General features: G+C 46.0%; 1 protein-coding gene across 2 annotated transcripts in view; it reads left to right on the plus strand.

Annotated features, from left to right (window-relative positions):
• ADCY9 (adenylate cyclase 9) overlaps nucleotides 1–21,900 on the plus strand; it is an 83,996-nt gene extending 62,096 nt beyond the window's left edge. For both annotated transcript variants that reach the window (XM_054270648.1, XM_054270649.1), the window contains 5 exons: nucleotides 1,531–1,739; nucleotides 8,068–8,227; nucleotides 11,151–11,299; nucleotides 14,146–14,187; nucleotides 19,783–21,900. In XM_054270648.1, coding sequence (XP_054126623.1) covers nucleotides 1,531–1,739; nucleotides 8,068–8,227; nucleotides 11,151–11,299; nucleotides 14,146–14,187; nucleotides 19,783–20,971 — 1,749 coding nt within the window. In that variant the 3' untranslated portion in view covers nucleotides 20,972–21,900. The remainder of the gene's footprint in view (nucleotides 1–1,530; nucleotides 1,740–8,067; nucleotides 8,228–11,150; nucleotides 11,300–14,145; nucleotides 14,188–19,782) is intronic.
• Nucleotides 21,901–23,957: the final 2,057 nt, after the last annotated feature.

The following is a 23,957-nucleotide window of genomic DNA, read 5'->3' on the forward strand; positions in this document are numbered from 1 at the left end:
AAGTTTATACAGATAGACCTATTAATGTAGCTATGTAGGAAATTCCTAGAAAGAGCAGAAATGTGGCCTGTGCATTTTGTTAGTGGCAAGCTAATAATTTGAAAATTATTACATAAACCTCCTTGAAAGTGGGAATTTTCACTCTTTAATAGTAACTCTGCAGCACTGGGGCAAAAACTTGTTAAAGCTTTAATGTTAGTAGAGTTCTGGTTCAAGACAACAATGAAACCTTCTTTTTTCTTTCTCTCTCTGCATCACTGGGGCAAAAACCTGTTAAAGCTTTAATGTTAGCAGAGTTTTGGTTCAAAACAACAATGAAATCTTCTTTTGGAAAGTGAAAAGATTTGACAACAGTGCAGGTTCTCTAATGGCCTGACAGTCAGTGCTGCTAAAATGACTTTCAGCACCCCTGAATTCAGCTCTGATTATGCAGTGCCAGCTGCAGGCTCAGGTTGTGATCCCTCTCTGGAATCAGCTCTGCTTCCCCAGAGCCTCAATCTGTTCTCATTTGGAAATGAAGGCACCACTTAGCACTGCTAGAGCATCTCTGACTCTGTCACTGGGGACACCGTGCTGCTTCCCTTAATTCAATTGATGGCACTTGGTGTGCATGAACAGGATTCTGCCACCCCTTCAAGTTAAAAGGTCATTTTGGCACTGAAGTGATGCTGGCTGGATTTGTTAGGTTGCAGAGAGGTACAAATGAGGAACAAGTTTGTTTCCCAGTATTGCTGAGCACAGGAACAAAAGAAACTTCCAAATTAAACCAGAGCGCTCCAACTGGGCACCTTCATGGTGACACTGATAACATAATTTCTGGTTTTCTTTGGAGCTTGCTTTCTAAACTTGGGCAGATACAAACACTCCTAGGACTGGGCTCACCTTCATAAGCCAGGATGTGGAGCTCATGATGTGGTTTCAGCAGAACTGGCCATGGTAGCACAAAGCACAGCTGCACAAGCACTGGGCCAGGCCAGGATGGGATGGGAATGTGTGGTGAGGGGTTATGGAAGAGCAGAACCGGATGTCCTGGGCTCTGGTCAATTTGGACTACACAGCTTTTAATCTGGTCTGAAAGGGAAATGTGAATTCTGCCACAGGAGTTGTGTCTGTGGAGTGGTGTTAGGAGGGTTTTCTTAAGGTTAAAAAGGTTGTAGTAAAATCTGTTATTATTTTAGATTAAAAGAATAGAAGAAAATATCCCATAACTTATCTTCTACTTATTATATTTATCTTTCTTTGCACAGAATATTCAGTTTTTGTGTTGTATTATTTCTATATCATAATAGTGTGTAAAAGTCACCCCAGGCCTGGGGGCTGTGCCACCAATACTTCTTCTCAACATGGTCTGCTCAGAGAGCTGTGACACCATCAAACCACCTCTTCTGCTTCTTGTTTCCAACCAGTGCTTACACTGGATTAATGAAGTGGCCGAAATTTCCTCATTCTGTTGTTCATCATCCAATTGAATCCAACAAAATATCATTTATTCCTTTCCATCCCTTCCCTCAATCCCTGTGCTCCACACAGGTTATAAGGAATGCTCCAGTGAAGACATTTGCCAGTGCCACCTTCAGCTCTCTGCTGGACGTGTTCCTGTCCACCACAGTCTTCCTCATCCTCTCCATCACGTGTTTCCTGAGGCACGGCATGGTGGCAGCCCCGCCGCCGCCCGCCGCCGTCGCCGTGTTTGTCATCGCCATCCTGCTGGAAGTGCTGTCCCTTGTCGTCTCCATCAGGTAAGGACAGTGTGACAAAGCCTGCAGAGAGCAGGGCTCTGCACTGGTGCCTGGCTCAGGGACATTTTGTTTGACAGCATCCCAGGAGCTGGTTGGGATGGGCTGGAAGAGCAGAGGCGGCGCAGCCAAGGCTCACAGCACAGGCTGTGCAGGGAGAGCTCTGCATGCAGGAATTGCAGCAGGATTGGGACTCTGATGGAGTTCACACAGGGAAATGGAATCTGCACCCCATCCCTGCCCCTCTGAATGTTCCTTGGGATGCCACGTGCCACTGTATGTCTTCCCACAGCACTGTCAGAATTCAAACAGAAAACTTTGATCTCTTGCTACAGGGCTTGCAAGGGTTCCTCAGGGGTGAAGAGATAGATGAGAATCTTGATCTCATGATCAGAAGGCTGGATTTATTATTTTATGATATATTTTACATTATGACTATGCTAATAGGAATAGAGAGAAAAGTTCAGAAGCTGCTATGCTAAGAATAGAATAGGAATGAATAAAGAAGGGAGCTCTCTCTGATTCTGTCCCAGAGAGAGCTCAGTCTCTGATTGGCCATTAATTGTAAACATGGAACATGGGCCAATCACAGGTGCACCTGTTGCATTCCACAGCAGCAGATAACCATTGTTTACGTTCTCTTTCTGGGGCCTCAGCCTTCCAGAAGAGGGAAAAATCCTAAAGAAAGGATTTTTCACAAAAGATGTCTGTGACAATCTCTCCTGCAAACAAATCCACCCAAAAAACTGCTCCTTTAAATTCCACGATAAAAGTACAGAGTTCTAGGGTTAAAACTGACATCATGTGTCAGAGCTGCAAAGAGCAATGCTGCCCTCAAAGAAGGAAAGAAGAGAAATTGCTGAAGGCACATTGTGTCTGCCCAGAATTTATTTTTTTTTTGAGTTTCCTGGGTTAACATTGAGATAGTTCATGTTTTCTGTGTCTGGCATATAACAGGAGTCCAGTGTTTCCCCAGAAGGGCAGGGGCACTGTTCTGTCTCTGCAGAAGGGTGGCACTTGGCAGGGCTGTGCTCAGAGGTGGCAGCCCCACTCCTGAGCCCTTGTCCTGCCCCTCAGCCTCTCCTGTGCCCTCAGCACACTTGGCTGCAGGTGCCAGGATTTCAACAGCAGCTCCTCATTCCCCATTTGTGCCCAGTCCCCCCAGTGCTGGGCTGTTCTGGGCTTCCAGGGCACTGCTGGGGTGACTCCTCCACCCCAGGGTTACTCACACACTCAGAGCACTTTGCTCAGTGCAGCTCCTGCTCTCCTGGGTGTAACCTGTCATTAACCCAGGGGATCGACCTGTGAATGAGCTGATTGTGTGTCTGGGCCTGCGGGAGCCCCTTCACTCTGCCCTCCTCATCCTGGTGTTCCCTGCCCTTCCCTGACACAGGGATAAGGGTGGTGTTTGCAGATGGGTGTCCTCTCCTGGAGTTCTGCAGATCTGTCAGGAATCTGTCAGTCAAAATGCTTTTGTAATTATGAGCTGGAAGCAATTTCTGCTGCTGTTTCAAAAGAAACAAAAGATTGCAGTTTGCACTCTCATTTTGGCTTTGCAGGGTCGAGGTAAAAAACACTGAATTAATGCTTTAGTCACTGAAGGAATTTGTACTTCACTGGGCATATAAATGTGTGCAAGTGGATTTACATCAAAGCTGGCATGTGGAGTGGAGAGAAGCCATCTCTGAAATGCTTTAAAGATAGCATTTCTTAGCAGGTGTGTTTGGTTGGTGCAATTTGAATAGTTCTTAGAAAATCTAGAAATTCAGAGAGTTAAAAGCTGTACTAGGGGATGGTTGAACTGCTAGAGTTGTCATTCTAAACTGTGTTAATTATTGGTGTGTCCTCTCTCTTGCATCAGAAATGCATTTTCCCCTTTGCAGAAGTGTCTGTACTCTGGTTTGGGGTGGGGCAGAAGGTGAATTTCAGGCAGTTTTCAGGGAGCTCTTTCAGGTGCTCTGGGTTTGGTGGCCCTGAACTTGTTCAGATGGGAACAGCTCAACCACTGCTTTCCAGAAGTGCTGCTCTCTGCTGTCCAGGGGTATTTGGAGAAAATTTGTGTTCACTTGCTTTACAGGTGAATTCTTACTTCATTTTAGTATTTTTCAATTTGTTATTTTCCCCACAGGACGTTGCTTTTGCCTTGTTTTGTACATTTTATAAAAATTATTGCTATAACATTAGAAATATTTATAGGTAGATACATAAGGTTTTATTGCTCTGTAATTGGTGGTTTATGGGTTCCTTAAGGAGAAGGGAAATTGTTGTTTTCAGTCTGTAGAGAGGTGGCAGAGTGATTTTGTGTGTGAGTGGCTGTGCAGGGGTTTGGCTTCACTGCAGCTCTGTGCTGTCAGCCTGACCTGTGGTCTCCAAACCCTTCAAACTGTCCTGGTTACCTTGGGAACCAGCAATGCCTGGATGGGGCAGGTGACCTCTACTTTTCCCTGTCCTCTCCTTCAAACCAGCAGGGATATTTTGGATTTTTATTGTGTATTTGCTTTATAGTAAATACCCAAAATACACTTCTGAGCCACCCCAGTCCCCATAACCTGAGGCACACACTCTGTCAGGGAGGTGAAAATCATCTTTTTCCTCTTCAAATCCTCTTCCAAGTGAGGACTGCTCCCTCTGACCACTCATTATGCACAGAAACAGTGCAGAACTTCCTGTGCAGAAATGTCATCCCAAATGACAATCACAGAATACCACTGAGATATCTTTGGGGAGGAGACTGGACTACAATGCTGGGCGCAATCCCAAAATTTCAGGAAAAGGGATTATTTTAAGACCAGAAAATTCTTGCCTAAGTTTCACATTGTATTTTCATTATCATGATGCTAAACACCCTGCCTTTAAATCAGCTAAATTGTAATTAAATAATTAAATCCAGGGCTCAGCCTAGCAGGGGCTCCCCTGGCTCAGCCCAGCTGTGGGAGGGGAGAGCACAGCACTGTCACAGCCTGGGCAGTGGAAACACCTTAAAACTTGAATTCTGCAACAGCAGAAGTCCTCATGGAGCAAAGCTTACGAGGGGGAAGGATGTTTTGATTCCTCTGAAGTGTCTGATAATAAATTATTGGAGTACCTATAGATGAGCATCCCACTGTTAGCACAAGAGCCACTCGAAAATTAATTGTATAAAGCTGCAGGCAAAAATTGGTGCTTCATTTGTGAGCACGTGGAAGATGTCATCTCCTCTGTGAACGTTCTCTGAAGAATGTCCTTCTGCCCACTTGAAATGCAGCTACTTTGACGAGCTCAGCTGAAGTGTAAGAGATGCTAAAGTTCTGGTATTTAAAAAAACCCCGTTGTCATTGAATGTACAACGATGTGTGAGATTCTACTTGGGAGTCTGAGGAGTGGCTCTGCAGGAGTAGAGATTAGAGATTAGAGATTCTGCCCAGCAGCTGCCCAATATTTAGTGTAAATATAGAACTTTTGTTCACTAGATAATTTTGATATGTTGCTTATAAATAAGTTTATTTACAAGAAATGTGTTACTTTTGATAGCGTGCTTCAGGGAAGGGTTGAGGGCAGAAGAGTGGGTGTTTAGCCCTGTTCAAGAGAGTCAACTTTCAGTTAATTCATGAATTTAAAAGGACCTTTCTAGACAGCAAAAAAGAATCCTCTGATTGAAGAAAGCAAGTGCAATCCAACAGCCAAAGGGAAGCTGTGCTGTTATCTGACCAAAGAACTGCTTTATTCCTGGTGCTTCACCTTCCCAGCCTTGCTGAGGTGCCACCCCTGTCTCTCCTCAGCCAAGACCTGTGGCCAGCATTGGATCTTCTTGAATTCCTCATGACCAGGAGCAGAAATTGCTCTCTGCCCCTGGAGCCTAATGAAGCAGATCTGTTAACACGACTAATACAGAGTATTGATGCTGAGGAAAACAGTGTAGTCTGTTTGCCTTTATTTATTTCTAACATCTGGTATTTAATATCCCACCAAATTGCTGCTATGCCAAAAGCTTTTGATTTGAACTCTGGGAATTGATTTTAAACTGCCAGTAAATACAAAAATGATGGTAACAGTCTCCATTAGCCATTAATCATTTATGTCAAAGTTACTAATTTGAACTCCAGCTTGTGTAAACAGCTCAGATGCTTTAGCATTTAAGCCCTGTTGAGCTGCCCACTGACACTGCATTATTTACTGATACTGCCCTGTAGCCATTAAATCTGTCTGCAGCTCTCACTGCTGTCTGGATTTAATGCACCCCTGACTTACTGTGCTGGAGGCATTGGGCTGGATTCACTGCTAAGGAGGAGAATTCCATCCTGTAATTCCAGAGTGCAGAGCCCAACATTAAATCCATCCCAAAAAAATGAGTGCAAGAAGGTGAAGATGAGCAGGAGAAAGGTGGCATTGCCCTGGAATCTGCACCTGCCTGAATAAAGCAGAGTCCTCCTGGCAGGATTAACCCCTCAGCTGCACCCCTGGATTTGTCGCTATGGTTCCCACAGGAGTTTGTCCTGGCATGGAGGTTTGGCAGGAAGGGAGATGCCAACCCTGGAGTCCCTGTGGGCTGGGGTGAGAGACACGAGCTGGGCGTGTGCCACAGGGGCTGTGCCAGCCACATGGGAGCGTGGGCACAGGTGGCACTGCTGCCTCACAGGGAGCCCTGGGCTGGCATCCCTTCCCTTCCCCTTCCCTTCTCCTTCCCGAGCTCCCAGCTCAGCCCTGGCACTGCCAATCCCAACCATTGGTGCTGGAGGATGGGGCTTCACTTCAGAGCTGGAGTTGGGTGGTGATTTCAGACCTGGGCACAGGGACAGTTCTGACACTCTGTACCCCTTCAGAAACCCCAGTTCTTACTGTAGAGACCCTTTTAAAACATCTTTTATATCCAGTTTTGAAATTTCAGTGCTTTGCTGGAAATTCTGTTTTCCTATGGAACACAGTTAAGACTTTTTGGTGTGAGTGGAAGTTCATTAAACCTGCAAATCTGTGAGCACCCTCTCGTGGGCTCCCGATGAATTACAGTAAATTCCATCCTCCCAAATTCCTCATTTCCCATGAATTTAACTATAATTTACAGATTTTAACACATGCAATTAGAGAAGAGTTCTTTATGCTGCACAAAATACTTTTGATTGCAATTCACAGAATTCCAGACTGGAGAATAAAAATCTCATTCACAAACAATTTATATTTAAAGGTGTGGAATGAGTGTCAAACTGGCATATAGAAATTTAAATTCAGCTTAGTTTGTGTCAGGTTTTTATGCCATATAAAACCTGGTATTTCAGACAACAGGGTTAAAAATGAATGGATATATTTTCTCTTTTTGGAGATATAGATGATGTGGGGTGATTTATGTGACTTTGGAGATTGGGAATTTTGTATTTATTGGGTGTTTTTGGTTTTTGTTTCAGCTGTGAATATCTCTGTCCATGCAGAAGGTGTGATTCTATATTGTTTAGGCTCTGTAGTCCAGAATCACCTGCTCAGCCTGAGTCTGATCACTCCACACGTGCCATTCATGGCTCTGGATGCAGCCAACTGTGCTCCACCACCTTTCTACAGCTTCTTAAAAATAATTAGGCACTTGAACAGCAGTTGCGCTTTTTCTCAAGTGACTAATGTTGAGCTTTGAGAAGGAAGTTATCCCGAAGATTTATTTCTGTGGATAAATACGAGTTTTCTATGCAATGCCCTTGAGCATTGAGCATCCTTTTCCCTTCCCTTATTCATTTTAGCAATTAGAGCTGCTCTCATTTGAGAAGCATCTCCAGTAAGCTGCTCTCCAGAGCTTTTCCAGTTGGCTCCTTCAGCGTTTCACAGGTTGGGGCCGTGGTTTTCTCGGCAGCTCCGGGCGAGAGCGGCTCCTTCCCGCGGGGCGGTGCCAGCCGGGCTCGGCTCCTGCCAGCTCGCAGCCCACGCTCCCCTTCCCCTTCCCTAATGACAGGGAACTGCCTGCAGAATGGCTGCTTCCAACTGGGAGAACTGGTTTGGGTTGCACTGTGATGGGTGCTGGAGCTGCCCTGCTCCTCAAACGTTCCTGGTGTTATTTTCAGTAGGTTTCACTTGTGAAAGTTTCCCCTCTCCCTGCCTGCTTTATTTATGAATGGAGAGGAGTCTTCTCTCTGCTTAAGCTTCCAAGGAAGTGGAGTTTGGCTTTCAATTTGCTTCCTCTCCCTCCCTTTGCTGCCTCTCCTCACTGGAGCAGCCAGGCTGGATTATTCCCTGGAGTCACCAGCAGGTGCTGTGGCACCTTGGTTGCTCACAGAGCCTCAGTGATGGGTATGAAGCTCTGTTATTACAGGTAAATGAGGGGTGCAGGGAGATGTGCTGCCATTAATGCCTGGCTCCCTGCTTTCCTGTGTTCCAGGATGGCTTTTTTCCTGGAGGAGGTGATGACTTGCACCAAGCGTCTCCTGGAGGTGATATCTGGCTGGCTGCCCCGACACTTCTTCGGTGCAATCCTGGTTTCTCTCCCAGCTCTTGCAGTTTTTTCACACTTCACCTCTGATTTTGAAACAAATATACATGTAAGTTGTTGAACTCCATTCCCTCAAGTGAGTGTTTGCAGCTACCAAAGCTTGTTGCTTGCCTGCCTTCCTCCACCTCCCTCCTGCTTTACATCTGTTTGATACAGATCCCTTGGAGGGATGGGGCTTTGTGGATGAAGGAATTCCTGGTCTGTTATGTAAACACAGCCATGGTGAAAACTCTCTGACAAAAAAGGGGAGAGGATATCTAGAAATTCCTGCTGCTTGCATACCTTTTTCTCTTAAACCAAGCACTTCTGCAGGATTTTTTTTGAGATAATTCCAGTGGTTTATCCCAGGATTATTGTCCTGGGCTGGATTTGGAGTTTGGAGTCAGAGAAGCTGTATCAGTGAACCTCAACAATGGGAACAGGATTAGTGGGGAGTGTTTTGGTTTTGCAGAGTGAGATTAAGGAACTCAAAGGAGAGAGCACTTGGTACCTAGGAATGGCCATTGCAGGGGCTGTGGGAATGGTTAAAGGAATGCAATAACTGCCTTCTGAAAAGGAAGGGAAAGAAATTGGCATGTTTAACCCAGACACAGAGATCCATAGGGGATTTGGTGTCTCTGTTATTAAAAGCACTCAGAAGGGGAGAACAAGGGGTTAAACATTCATAGAATCACAGAGTGGTTTGGGTTGGAAGGCACCTCTTGTTCCAGCCATGGGCAACAGTGAGGAGGGGGGAGAACAGTTTAATTTAAAAGCCAACTGTAGCATAAAATCAAGGCTTAAAAACTGTGAACAAAATGGCCTCAAGCTGGAGATGAAAGATTGTTTCTCTGCAGGTTTCTCTGAGGCAGCACAGTGTGCAATCCTTCCTTTGCAGGATCTTCAGGGAATTCTATTTCACAAAGCTTTGCTATTTCAGGGTGTAGGTAATGGCCAGATCCTCCTCACTCTTCCTATCACAGCTTATTCCTCATGCTGGGGGCTGTTTGTTCCATGGGAACATGTGACCACACATTTTTTGGTCCTTGCTGATTTAAACACACATCCCGTGGTTGTCACAGCCACAGCAGGGATGGACATTCTGGTCCATCCCATGCTTAAGATCATTCTGCAGTTCCTACCTTTTGGAGCTTTAGGGAAGGATTTTTAAGCTGTAAATTTATTTATTTGTTCATTCAGTCTAATTATGGTCTTTCCCCTCTATGATTATCAGTAAACTAACCATAGGAATGTTTTCCTCAAGGGAAGAGAGCTGAAAAGCTTCAAATCTCTCAAATCTGTCCGTTGATTTTGATACCATCCCATTCATCACCATCCTTGATCATCTCTCCAGAAGTTTCAGATAATATCAGAACCACTTTATGAGTGTGTTCTCAACACAGGTCAGGTTGAGTCAAACCACTTGAGGCAGCAGCAGTAAAATGGTGATTTTCATCACCAAACTGAGAATGAACTTTGCTTTTTTTCCTCTTGCAGATGCTCCAGAGTCGTGGGGCTGTTGGCTCACGCTCCAAGAGATGTCCCAGCTCAGCTTGTGCTCAGTGTTTCCACACTCGTGGAGCTCTAGGAAATGGAGTCAATCTATAGAGGGTCAGGTAAGTCTCCTCCTTTACTATGACATGGTTTTGCAAAGTTTTTTTTTATTCATAGCACTTTATACCTTCCCTGGATATAAAATAATTATAAAATGGAAATTAACAAAAACAACCATGAAAAAAAAACTTTCCAAAGCCATGGATCCATAGTAAAATCCAGCACAACCTGACCCTCTATAGGCTGGCTTCATGCTGGGGCATCACTTGGAGTGAGAAGCAGTGCCCTGCCACTTTAGGAGACCTGAAATGGGGGGAAAAAAGTAAGTTTAAGTTATGGGGTTTTTATGGACACTTCTGAAATTCCTTTATCCGTTTTTAAGTCATTAAAAAAATCCAACAATTGTTGTTTGTGGTTTAAAATTGGTGAATTATGTAAGGATTTTTCCCATCCTCTGTGTCTGCTCTCAATCACATGCTTGTTTGTTATGCCACAGGACTGCCAGGCTTCAGAGTCTGCACTTCAGCTGCACAGGACACCTAAAAGGAGAGAGAAGGGGAGAGAATGATCATTTCATGCTGTAAAACACAGCATAAAGCTAGACCAGAACTCCTTCATCCAAGTGTGGAGTCTCTAGTTTAGCTTGGATGGTGATGAATATATTTGGGAAACCAAAATTGGCACATCATTGGCACACTTGAGAGTTTTGAGCACTGTGAGGTTGTACTGGGGAAATGAAGGTGCTCTGGGCAGTGCATCTGTCCTGCACTTCCCTTCCTTTATCCAGGCAAGCTGTGGACAGGTAAAGGGGTTTTGAGATGAGGAATTTGGAACCTCATATCAATCAAACCTTAATCAAAATGTGAGCTTGTCCTTTGGCAGTGACTGCAGCTGCCTTTTGTCACTGAGGCAGATCCTTCCTTCCCTGGACTCAGCTGTTCCAGGGCACTGTGGGAACCTCTCTGAGGAGTTTCTAAAAGCAGGCAGGTGGGTGAAGTTGCACTCTGCATTTCCAATGCATTGGAATTTCAATATTCAGTGTAGAGCAAGCAGGATCTAACCCCAGCAGTGGAGAGGAGTTTACCATGAATTTTCACCTTTTTTTTTCCCTTTGTTTGAATGAGAAGAGGCACTGACTGAGCTTTGACCAAGGTAAGCTGGAGGCTCTGGAAATTACTGAAATAACTTGGTGTGTGATAAAACCTCCATCCAGGGAAAACAGTGACAAAGCACCAGTGCTGAAGGTTTTCTTGCTGCTGGAAGGGAAGATGTCCAGTGGCAAAGTTCCAGTGCTAAAGGTTTTCTTGCTGCTGGAAGGGAAGATGTCCATCTCCATGTGGGCTCACCCCCTGTGCCCATCCCCCAGGAGGAATTCTCCATGGTGGCTGTGTGGCAGGGCCCTGGGCAGCTGCTAACCCCCCTCTCTCTCTCTGTTGCAGTACACCATGTTCATGTGTTGTGCCATTCTCATCACCATTGTGCAGTACTGTAACTTCTGCCAGCTCAGCTCCTGGATGAGATCCCTGCTGGCAACGGTGGTGGGAGCAGTGCTGCTCATCCTGCTCTACGTGTCCTTGTGCCCCTCCAGGTGAGCCTCACTCCAGGGAGCTCAGCTGGGCTCCTGCCAGGGAAACAAGGGGCTGGTACACAGGATTTGCTGTCTGCCATCACTTTCTCCAGCATTTCAACCTTAATGATTTTATTTCTTCTTTTTTTTTTTTTTTGAAGGATTTCAGGGGTGCCTCTTCTGTGTGACACTCTGTGCTTCCTGATGTGTTTCTAGGACACAGTTACAGACCCACAGAATTGCCTTTCACCATTAGTTTGAAAATCTGTGTTATTAAGGAATTTCCCAGGTGTTTGTGGTGCCAGAGAGCCCAACTGCTCCCCAGCACCCCTCTGGATTTATTTTTGCCCTTAGGATCCACATATTCTTCTTCCACCTCCTTCCTCAATGCATTTTCCAGTGTGCAAGGCAGGTGCTTAGGTTTAATGGGATCTAATAGCCAGTTCCATTCTCAGTTTCCTGCCTTTTCAGAGGACTCTGCAGAACTGTAACCAGAGGAATTAAGATAATGCAGTTTCTGTGCAATAACCTTAAATTTTTCCAGTTTTTCTCTGATAAATTATTTTCTGCAAGGAGAATTTGTTTGCAGTATTCTCCTGCTGTTTTCTTGTCAAGGGGGTCCTTCCAGCCTTCTACTCCTATTGGCAAAATTTTATAACCAACTTGCACTTCTCAGTGGCTTAAGACCCCACCTTGGGATGGACTTAGCAAGGTCTTCTCCTCAATCAGTCAGTTCCTCTCCTTCAGAGACCTGCTGAATCAAAAGGTGAAAAACATTTAAAAAAAAACCAAAAAGAGTTTGCAGATACATATTTTAGTGAGTATTTAGCTTTAATTGCCTCTTTAGTGTCTTCTGTGGTCTCTTTTACTCTTGATCAAATTTATATTTAAAAAAAAAGGGAGAATAAAAGTCCCCTCCTGCACCTGTTCACATCTGTGATTTGAGGTGGCTGGAAGGGTTGAAGGGAGAAAGTCCTGGGAAAAAATATCCTGGAGCTGGAGTCAGTTGACAAATGATTTGTAAATCATAGTGACTACAGAAAAATCCCTTTCTTATCTGTCTGCAGAGGACTTGGACAGGGAAGGCAGGGGAGATCTCTCCAGCTGCAGGGCAGGAAGGGAGTGTTTGGTTCTGAAGCCTCCCTGTCTCCTCATGGGTTTGTCCCATTGGGTTCAGGATCCCCCATCTGTCCCCGGCCCTGAGTGACCCTCTCCCAGTCCCAAAGATTTCTCCCTGTGGTTTTTCCTTTTTCCCTTTGTGGCACTGGTGCTTTCAGTGGCTCAGCTTCACTGAGAGCCCTGGAATCACAAACCCTGGAGTTTGGAAAAACCCTCTGAGGCCATCAAATCCAGCTGTCCCCCAGCACTGCCAAGGCCACACTGCCCCATGTCCCCAAGTGCCACATCCACAGGACTTCTAAATCCCCCAGGGATGGGGACTCCAGCACTGCCCTGGGCAGCTGTGCCAGGGCTTTTGCTTAAGACATTTTCCCCTGCTATCCATCCAAACCTCCCCTGGCACAACCTGAGGCTGTTTCCTCTTGTGCTGTCTCTTGTTCCCTGGGAGCAGAGCCCAACCCCCCTGGCTCCAAACTCAACCCAGGCTTGGTTTTGCAGGGGAATTAGCAGAGAGCAGGCCCTCAGTGCCATTTCTTGGTTCCCTGCTTGCTCTTCCCCCATTCCCCAGCAGTTCCTGGAGCTCCTGGGGCTCCTGGCAGAGCCTGGGGAAGGGGCCATGGATACTCTCGTGGACAAGCTCTGGGTTGAGACTTTGTGCAGAGAGAAAGACCCAGAACTGGACATTTTCCCTGCATTTCAGATTTATTAATGGCTCTTCCAAAGGTGGGAGGTGGAGACCTTGCTGTTGTGTCAGGTCACAGCATCAGCTCTTGCTGGGTGCTAAAGGGGCTCTGTGAATGATAAGAAACCCCATTCTCTTAATAATTCTCTTATTTCCACTTGTGGTGTGAACAGCAGTGACCATTAATGGGCAAGGTTCAGAAATCATGGAATATGTTGTTATTTCATCCCTCAAAAATAAATATTTCAAGTAATAGAGCTGTTGAACTGCAGGTCTGAAAGGTAATTGATAGAATTAATCCTGAACAAGAGTCACACAGGTTTAGTCAGTGAAACCCATTGCTTCAGTTTGTTAATAATCGTCTTTTTGTTTGTCTCTTACCATGATTGTGATAATATTTTTGTCATGGTGGCAGCTGCAGCCCTGTCTGCACTTTGACTTCCTTTTCCAATTATAACTAATCCTGAGAGTTTGATGCACTCTTGCTACTTGGTTGCACTGTAGAAATTGCAATTCAAATTAATAAACAAAGTGTTTGAATTAATTATTTTCTCTAATGGCATTTTAAAAAACAGGTTCTGTGTTTGTTAGGGTTTTGGGGATTTGGGAGGTTTTTTGGTTTTGGGTGGTTTGGTTTGTTTGTTTGTTTGGTTTTGGTTTGGTTTTTTTTGTTTTAGTTTTTGTTTGGAGATGTTGGGGTTTGTTCTCTTTGTGTTTTATTTTTAAAATATTTCTGCTGTGTGCTCACATAAGATGAAGGCATTATGGAGTTTAGAGCTCTGGGATTGCTTTTCCCTATTTCCAGGTAAGCTGGGATTGTTTAACAATTACTTGTTCCAGGCATTCCAAAGTTCCAGTTTCCCTTCTCAGGGATTTGCAGCTCTGGCTGGTTCTCTCTCCCAAGCAGATAAGTCATGTTCAGACAAAGTTTGTGTGCAGTTATCAGGTCTGCAGTGCAGTTCTTGGTCTGTGCAATAGGGAAATGGAAAATTCTGTCTGGAATGCTGCAGGATGTTTGTTTATTGCTTTAGCTTTCCCTCTGAAATCAGTGCTTTTCTCATTTCAGCTCCATGGAAGCTCCTCATCTAGATTTGGCACAGAACTTTAGGTAAGCTTTCTATAAAATTACCATCTTTATATTCAGGGATAGAAACATTTTCAGTGAATTACAGGGAGCAAAACTTTGCATCCACAGTAATAACTTGGGAATTCAACAAATTGGTTCAGCAAGTTGTGTTTAAGCTTCTCCTGTAATTTCCTTTACAGATTACTTGGGTATGACCAAAACTCATCAGGGCTGGTGCTGCTCTCACAGAGTTGTGTAATGATATTTTCTCCTTAAATTGGATTTCTAGGAAATAGAACTGTGGAGGAACTATTTAAAACAGCATCTGTTTTTCCAGTAGCAGCAGTTTTTAGAGCATTATGTGTCCACCACGAGCTGTTTCTTTGATTTCCTTGGCTGATTTGCACCATTCAGAAGCAGTGGGAGTTGGATGCTCTCACAGCTGGGCAGGTGAGAATTCCCTGGGGCAGAGGAAAGCTGTGGAATAGCTGGATGTGCAGCCAGCTGCCTTCCCAGGCTGGGATGTGACACTCTGGGCCTGGCTGTCACCTTCCCAGGCAGGGCAGGGAGTCATAAAACTGAGAGCAAAGGGAATTTACCCTGGAGCCTTTCAAAGCAAACAAAAATCCCTTCCTGGGTAATTAATGGCCCCTTAAAATAAGAGTGTTAAAGATTCACTCTGATGATTTCAGTGTTGAGTTTCTCATGGGTTTATTGCAAGTTTTTTCAATACCATTTGAAGTGTTTTTCCTGGCCCTTGGTATTAGCCCAGTCTGGGTTTGCTCATTGCGAATTTGGGGGCAATATTTGGGCCATGCTGGGTTTGACTGAACTGTGGAGCTGTGACTTTGGTAAAAGGGGTTTCAGGAGCTTGTCCTGGGAGGTTGTGTGAAAACAAAATTCCTTTCTAATAACTCTCATCTCCACAAATGCTGTGGTAGTTCAGAAAACACATGGGGTTTGGTAGAGAGGGATGAGAACAGGGTTGCTTTGGGTATTTCTGCACCAAGGACTCAGCTCTTACTGCAGTGTTGGAGTTTGAGGGGGCTCTGGATTTTCTTACATGGATTTTCCTTTTTCCTGGTTTTGATTAATGAAAGATCTTTTTTGTAACAGGATTCCAGTTCATTGAATCTAGAATGGAAATTTAAAGCCAAAAGAATAGAGGGATAGAGGGGGCTTTTTTTTTTATTTTTTCCTTTTTTTTTTTTTTTTTGGTAAACATCCCTGTGCTGATCACTCCAGTGGTGTCTCAGGATCAGCCTAAGTTTGGATCCTTATTTTTTGTTTGTGAAGCTTTTGTGCTCCTCAGAATTCCAAACCTCTTCCCCAGCAGGCTCCTGGGCAGCTGCTGATCACTGATCAATAATTCATCCTGCCTGAAACCTTTGACAGCTGGGTCTTCCCCTCAGTGACAGAAATCTGTGAGAAGATCACCTGTCAAGCATTGTTTTCCTGCAGATATTTTTCTTCCATAAATATGTAACTTCTGAGTGATGACAGGGGAAGTGAGAGTTGCTGACCAGACCATGGAGGTGTCTGTGGTGAGCAGCTGTGGAGTGAAGCTTTCCCTCCTTTGCAAGGCTTGGCTTGTGATCTGAAGGCCAAGCAAGGCAGTGACCAGAAAATGTCACCTGTTAAACATTCCTAAACTCCATTTCCCACTTTTTATTAGGATGTTGTCTGTGCTCCTTCAGCTGAGGAAGAGACCCATGTGCTAATTCTGCTCAGCACTGCCCTCCAGTCCAGCTCTCCTGCCTGGCCCTGCCCAAACCTGGACATTAACAAACATTGGGAGTTAAAAGAGAGAGCTGGGAGTTAATCCTGTTCTGTTCCTGCCATTAAACAGAATTTGCCTTCTTTCTTCAGGATTCTTATAGTGTATATTATTGAATACCACATTTCTAGAGTACAGATTTTCCCCTTTTTTCTGGTCATGGACTAACAGAAGGTGAAACTCTTAGCCTAACAAAATCTTTTGCTGCACCTTTCTGCCAGAATTACATAAATCAGGTTCCTTGCTTACCCCACTCAGCACTGAAGTTTTCTCATGTTCTAGGAGGGCTAGACAAGGTTGTGTGTTGTCTGTAATGAGGTTGTTCCCTTTCCTTGATCAAGAATTGAGATAATATTAATGTTGCCTGGGAAGAGAGACAGTAGCAATGGTAATGAAGCCTTAGAGTTCACCTCTGGACTGTCTGTAAATAGAAATGTGGAGTTTCTCTTGTTTTCCAGGCAGCCCAAAGGATACAGCCATGAACTTTGAAGCAGGAAACATTTCTCATTTTCATTCTTTCCTCACCTCAGAGCAGCTGGGATGTGCCACTTTCCAGGGGGAAGCAGGAATTGGCCACTTGAGGGGAGGCTGCACTCACCTGGGTGCAGGGAAGGGTTTGTAGGCACCCACTGCAGGTTTTCCATGGACAGCAGCACTTTGATCCCCTTTTCCACACCTTTCCTCCCTTGCATTCTTCTCAGATTTAGCAGGCTGAGGCTCCTCTTTCAATATAGCAAGATATCCAAATCCAAACAGGGGTTACTGGCTCAGAAGCAAACTGGCTTTCCAGAAAGTTCTGTAAGTGGGAAGCCATTATCTTGATGATTTGTGATCAAGCCAAAGGAGATTCTGTCTCTGGAGTCTCACTTGTTCCATGTTCACAGCCTGGATGGAGGTGCCAAGTTAATAGTGAGGGGGCTGTGCCAGGCAGCATTTCACCAGTTTGAGTTAAAGAGACACTGTCAGCTCAAGATCTCAATTGGAATGATTTTTAAAGTCAGTTTTCTGCTGCAGCACCTCATAAAAAGCAGAATTGAGAAAGATTGGGCAGTGGGGGATTGATCCTTCCTGTTGGAGCTGTGGAGAGTTTTTCTTCTTTTCATTCCAGAGTGACTCCAGGTCATGGCTGCTGCCTGGGGAGGTGATTTAGGTGATTTCCAGCCCTGTAGGTCCTGTACCCTGGTCACTGCAACATCTCAGGCTGGAATTCCACATGAGGGTGATGCAGTTCCTCTCTCCTTCAGGCTGGAATCAGGGTTTTCCATCCTGATGCACAATGGGATAAAATTTCCTGCTCTGGAGCAGGGATCCCACCCCATTCCCCATTCACAGGAGGAGGTCAGGGCACAGTGAGTCCCTCCCTGCCCATGCACATCTCAGGGCTGGAGCCCACGGGGTCAGGGCACGCTGAGCAGCTCATGGGGAGCTCCAGGAATGGGAGTGGGAGCAGCAGCTCCTTCCCCAAAGACAGATCCTGCCACCACTGCTTCTCACAGAACGTTTGGGTGCTCACCTCATCCACTGCAGAGGAGTTAAAGTGCTTTGAGAGTGTTTTGTACACAACACTGTAAATAAAAAGCCCTTAATGGCTTAAATAAATCCCTGTGGCAGGAATGTCTGATGTTAGAGGGGATTATCTGGATCAAACTCTCAGAGCAGTAACAGAGTCAGTAACAGATCTCTGCCCACAAGATGTGTGAAATAATGAACTCAGATTCAAAGAACCTGAATTGTGCTCCTTAATCCAGATTCCTTCCTCACTTTCCCCCATCTCTTCTTATTTTCCAAGATATTTTCTCTGACCCACATAATTTTGTTTTATTGGCCCATCAAGCTGGGAGGGCATTTTGTCACCTCCAAAATAACAGGGATTGTATTTCAGGAATTGTTCCCTGCTAGTCGTTAATTATGGAATAATTTAGGCTGGAAAAAACCTCCAAGATCAGGGAATCATAGAATAAAAGGGACCAACAAAGATCATTGAAACCAGCCAAGGCCACCACTAAACCTTGTCCTTGTCTTTGTCTCTGACTTGTCTTTCAAGGGAGGAAATAAACAGGTTCATGGCAGAGGTTCTGTTGAGAATCAGTGAGGAGGGAGTGTCTTGGTACAGCAATTACAGGAATCTGATGGTGGGGCTCTGTTTAAGTTGGGCCAGCTCCTCCTTTCATGGTCCCCTTGTGAAGAGGGAATAAAATGAATACACCTTCACTTCTCCTGGGAGAAGTGTATTTATGGTAGAAAACAAAGGAAGTCATTTTCAATGTAATCTGTCCTATCTTTCATCTGAAATTCAGCCTGCACTCTCTTGTAAATATTTCACTCACCAGAAACTTTTTTCCCCATAGGATTTCTGTAAAAAAGGGAACAGATACAAAGACTATGGCACAGAGAAATGTTTTTGGATATGGGGCACGTTCATCTGTCTCACAGCTGTGCTGTGGTTTTGTTTCATCACACTTTCCTGTCAATCAAGTATTTGAGAATGAAACTCAGAAAAAAAAACTGTGCCTGTAATAAAGTTCAGTTCTGAAATATATCCAGAGTGGAAGCCTGTCCCCCATGGACATGAAGCAACAAAATGAACTCAGGAATGTTTTCATATGTTACAGTAACAAACTCAACCTTTCTTCTTGAGCTGTTGCTCCAGTTGTGCTGAGTTTTAATCCCCTCCTGCCTTCCCAGAGAAGTGCAGGCAGGTGCTGAGTGTGGATTCCTGTCTGGCTCTCCAGGAGCAAGGTTGATGTGATGCTTTCCCTTTTCAAACCTTCTCTTAACTCGAAAACTTCACCGCATGTCTGCTCATATCAGATCTCAAGCTTTGGCATAATTTTATCCCAAAAATGCAGTTGGATCCCTGCAGAAATGACTGCATGCCAAGCTGTCTGTGCTCAGCCTTCGCTTCTGGGAGTGCATAGGTGGGGCCTGCTCAGATTCAATTTGTGCCTTTGCATCTCTGCAGAAAGTTGAGATTGGAGAGTGCAGATGTCTCCTCGTTCAGGGTGGTTTGGCACTGGCAGAGGCTCCATCAGCGCCTCATAATCTGCACAGGCAGGCACTGAACTGTCGGAAGGATCTGAAATATTGCTCCCAATCTATGGCAGACAGGAATTCTTGATTATTTTATGTAATCTTGGCACTTGGAGAAACTTTCTGTCTCCGCCATGAAAAGCTGAAGTGGTTTTATCACAGAAAAGCACAGCCATGTTCCCCACTTCCATGCAGCTCATAGAACCCCAGACTGGGCTGGGTCAGAAGGACCTTAAATCTCATGAAGTTCCAAGCCCCTGCCATGGGGTTCTCCACAATGTGTGATAACAGGGTTATCTTCTCCCAAACCCTTCTTGTGTAGCATGAAAGGCACATGACAAAGGTTCCTGGTCCTTGGTGAGGACACAAGGGAAAGGCACAGGGGTGTAAAGCAGCTGGTTCTGAATATTGGAGGTAATAAAAAATACAAAACCAGATAAATTCCAGGAAACTCACAGGCACCCCCACATGCAGACATTCAGTGCACTCAGATACCTAAACACACACAGAGGTACATATTTACATACAGTGCTTTTACATATATAGATATAATATATTTAGATGTAATAATAACTGTTTCCTTGGTGAAGTCCTTAAAACAGGATTGGGCTGTGCCACTGAACATGATGATAAAGAAATTCTTGATAAGTTTATGGAAGTACTTGGTGAGTTTAAGAATTAAATTAATTCTTTGGCGTTTCCTTAACAGCAGATGAAGTTCTCAATGGATATTTTATAATTTAGCCTTTCTAATCCAGCATTTCTACCTGTGGGGCAGGGATGGCCATGCCCTAAGTTAAAACACCCCTGTGTGTTCTCCCCCTGTGCAGCTCCAGGAAGAGCCCGTGCAACAGCTCGGCGCCAAGCGAGGCGCGGCGGCCGGCGGAGCTCATCGGCCAGGAGGTGGTTCTGGTGTCCTTCCTGCTGCTCCTGCTCGTCTGGTTCCTGAACCGCGAGTTCGAGGTCAGTTACCGCCTGCACTACCACGGCGACGTGGAGGCCGACCTGCACCGCACCAAGATCCAGAGCATGAGGGATCAGGCTGACTGGCTGCTGAGGAACATCATCCCCTACCACGTGGCCGAGCAGCTGAAGGTGTCCCAGAGCTATTCCAAAAACCACGACAGCGGCGGGGTGATCTTTGCCAGCATCGTGAACTTCAGCGAGTTCTACGAGGAGAACTACGAGGGAGGCAAGGAGTGCTACCGGGTCCTGAACGAGCTCATCGGGGACTTCGACGAGCTGCTGAGCCAACCCCACTACAGCAGCATCGAGAAGATCAAAACCATCGGGGCCACCTACATGGCGGCGTCGGGGCTGAACACGTCGCAGTGCCAGGACAGCAGCCATCCCCACGGGCACCTGCAGACCCTTTTTGAATTTGCCAAAGAAATGATGCGGGTGGTGGACGACTTCAACAACAACATGCTGTGGTTTAACTTCAAGCTGCGCATCGGCTTCAACCACGGCCCCCTCACGGCCGGGGTCATCGGCACCACCAAGCTGCTCTACGACATCTGGGGGGACACTGTGAACATCGCCAGCAGGATGGACACCACCGGCGTCGAGTGCCGCATCCAGGTGAGTGAGGAGAGCTACCGCATCCTCAGCAAGATGGGGTATGACTTTGACTACAGGGGGACGGTCAATGTGAAGGGGAAGGGGCAGATGAAGACCTACCTTTACCCCAAGTGCATGGACAACGGCATCGTGCCCCACCACCAGTTGTCCATATCTCCAGACATTCGGGTTCAAGTGGATGGCAGCATTGGGCGGTCTCCCACGGACGAGATTGCCAACCTGGTGCCTTCTGTACAGAATTCTGATAAGATAGCCCATGGCACAGATAGCTCAGAAGCCAAGGACATCCTTCCTCCCGCCAAGAAGCTCCAGAAGGACGCGGCCAAGGCAGAGGAGAGGTGCAGGTTTGGCAAAGCCGTGGAAAAGGATGACTGTGAGGAGATGGGGACTGAGGAGGTCAATGAACTGACAAAGCTAAATATCTCTAAGAGTGTATGATGAACTGTCAGAGTTGCATGAAGTGCTCTGTCCATAGAAACACACAGACTTTTGCAATTGGCAGTTTTCTTTTCCAAGAGAGACCTTCTCCACACCTGGGTTGTACGTTTGTGTTCATTTCGGCACCTGGGGCTGTGTGGATCATGGCTCTTCAGGGCTTGTTTTCATCCATCTCTCTCCTCCATGCCCCAAACCACATCCCAAGCTCCCCAGCTCCCTGTGCAACCATCTTACAGCTGAGTAGAGGATATTAAGTGCCTTCAGATATACTCCATTGGACTCCCTGTCAAGGTACAGAGGCCCCAAGTGAAATCATAGCTTTGGGTATTTATCTAATTTTAAAGAAAAGAAAAGCTGTGGTTATATCATTTTTATTGTCGTTTCTCACAAAACACTTTTTTTGGCTAATGCAACTCCTTGGGTTTTTTATATCTCTCGGAACAATGTTTTACTGTTATCAGACCTTTTGTATGTAACACACAGACATGTGCATGTATCTACCATATGAGACTGCTATAAAGTGCCAGTAATGCACCACAAGAATGTCTGGGCGAGGGGTGGCACCCTTTGGGCTGGGCTGGAGGGGAGTTGTGCCATGGCTCAGCCTTTAGTCAGGGCAGGAGGAGCAGCTGCTGCCCTTCTGTTCCCCTTTCCCCGTGCTTCTGCAGCCTCCATGTGCCATCGTGTGCTTTGGATACACTTCTTTTCCATATAGCCAATGAGTTACTGATCCTGGGAATGGAAGGAGGGTTGGGACAGTGCCAGCTCTGGGGACAGATGTCCAGAAGCAGGAGAGACCACGGGAGTGCTGCAGTTCAGGGCTCCCTGCTCCGTGTGCAGCTCAGTGGGTGAAGGTAGGTGCCATCGGTGTCTCTGAGCTGATTGGAGAGAGACAGAGAAGCAAAATAAATGTTTTGGGAATGCCTTTATTTATTTATTTATTTTATTCCTGTTTGGTTTCTTGGGGTTTTGTTAATTTCATTTGGGACTTTTCGTGGAAGGGACTGGGAGAGATGAATCATTCATGGGTTTAATGGGAGTGATGAGACAGAGTTTGAGCCTCTTTGAACTACCAACCACTGTGAGGATGTTACCTTTGGCAATATTTGGTCCCAAGCTGGTGACACTTTGGAAGCCACCAAACACAGTTGAGTATCCCAGCTTCCCTCTGGACTGAACCAATGGTGCTGCACAATATTTTCAGGATTTTACACACACACACACACACACACACACACAGACACACACACACACACAGACACACACACAGACACACACACACACAGACACACACACACACAGACACACACACAGACGCACACACACAGAGACACACAGAGACACACACAGACACACACAGACACACACACACAGAGACACACACAGACACACACACAGACGCGCACACACACACACACACCTCTGTGCTTTTGCAGCAGGGAGGAAATTAGAATGCTCCCTTCCTGCTGCTGCAAGCAGCAATAGGGAACAGTCCTTGTAGTGAGCTGAGAAGCACAAACATTGCCCAGCCCTGCAGAGAGCTCTGTGCAGGTCCCTGGGAGCAGAGCCTGCAGGAGCTGCTTGCACAGAGGGAGCTCTGGGCCTGGGGGCTTGGGCTGTGCCAGTCTGTGCCCTCTGCGTGCTTCCACCACCTCCCTCTCTGGCATTTGGTGCCCTGCTGGGGATCATATTGACCATTGAACTGTTCTAGTTCAGCCAACTCCCTCTGACACCAAATCAAGTGAAAGGATTTTTATTCCCAAAACAAGTTGGTCAGCCAGGGAAGAGCTGGGGAAAGGTGGTGCTGCACTGGCTGCTGATGGAATGGGGGCTCTTTCCATCTGAACTCAAGTCAGAGTGTGTTGATTCTTCCTCTCATCCCCATGTGGTTTTGGGGTATGAGTAATAAATGTATCCATTGTGGGGTTCCTGTTCCATCTCCTCTCCACAGTCTGCATGGAGCCTGTGAAGCCTTTCTGAGATGTGACTGTGGGATTGCTGGATCTCAGTTAAACAGAACTCTGTGCACAGGTCCTGCAAAGCTGCTCTTTATCCATGTCAGTATTCCATTGATAGCAAAGCTGCTCAGAATTCATCTTCTTTGCTCAATCTGCCAGCACACAACAGACCAGGGGATCCTCACCCCCAAATCCCTGTGCCCCAGATGCTGTTGCCTGTTTGGAGGCTGTTCCCAATGAGCAGCAGTGTGAGTGTTTTCAGGGCAGAGTTTTCCAGCAGCTTCCTACTCACCTGGATTACAACTTCCCCCTCCCCACAGTGGGTTGTACTTCCAACTTTCAGGTAGCAATTCTGCAAATACCTCTTGCATCTGAAGAATGTGTTCCTGACACCATTGTAAGCGTTCTTGGTGCAGTTAAGGTGTGTCAGTATTCCTTTTCCTACAGTCAAGGAGCTAACATGATCCAGAATTGTTTACATGCCTTCCAGTATTACATTATTACCTTAGAGTCATTCCAGCCTTTCTCCCTGACACTGCTTTCTCCAGTTTTATAGACCCTGCCCATCCTTTCTGTCTCCCTGCTCAGCTGTGTGCAAGGGCAGAGCTCAGTCTGGAGGCTCTGGCTCCTTGAGACCTGCACAATAACCAAACCTGCACCAGGAGAGGTTGGCAACCTCTGGTTAAACCCGGAAGGAGAAGGTGCTGGAATGGGACCCTGGAGCCCAACCACCTTCCCCTTCATTGTTCAGGATGCAGAATCCTTCTCCTCCAGCCCATAAAGTACACAAGGCTCCTGTGCTGCTGTGGTGTGGGGCTGTGGGAGCATTGGATTCATGGGAACATCCAAATACCAAACTCCAAACCCACCAGGGCCTCTCTTTGTTGGCACTGAGCAAATGAAGGCACTGAGGACAGCAGCACTGGTGCACTCAGAAATCAAGGGCTGTTGTCTGCTCTGGGAACTGCCAGTGATGTACTCTGCCTTAACTGGACTGGGAAAAGGCTCCTGATGGGTGACCAGTGGTG

This window comes from Melozone crissalis, unplaced genomic scaffold, assembly GCF_028551555.1.
Source record: "Melozone crissalis strain CALT ecotype California unplaced genomic scaffold, PUWL_Pcris_2 ptg000012l_1, whole genome shotgun sequence".
NCBI lineage: Eukaryota > Metazoa > Chordata > Aves > Passeriformes > Passerellidae > Melozone > Melozone crissalis.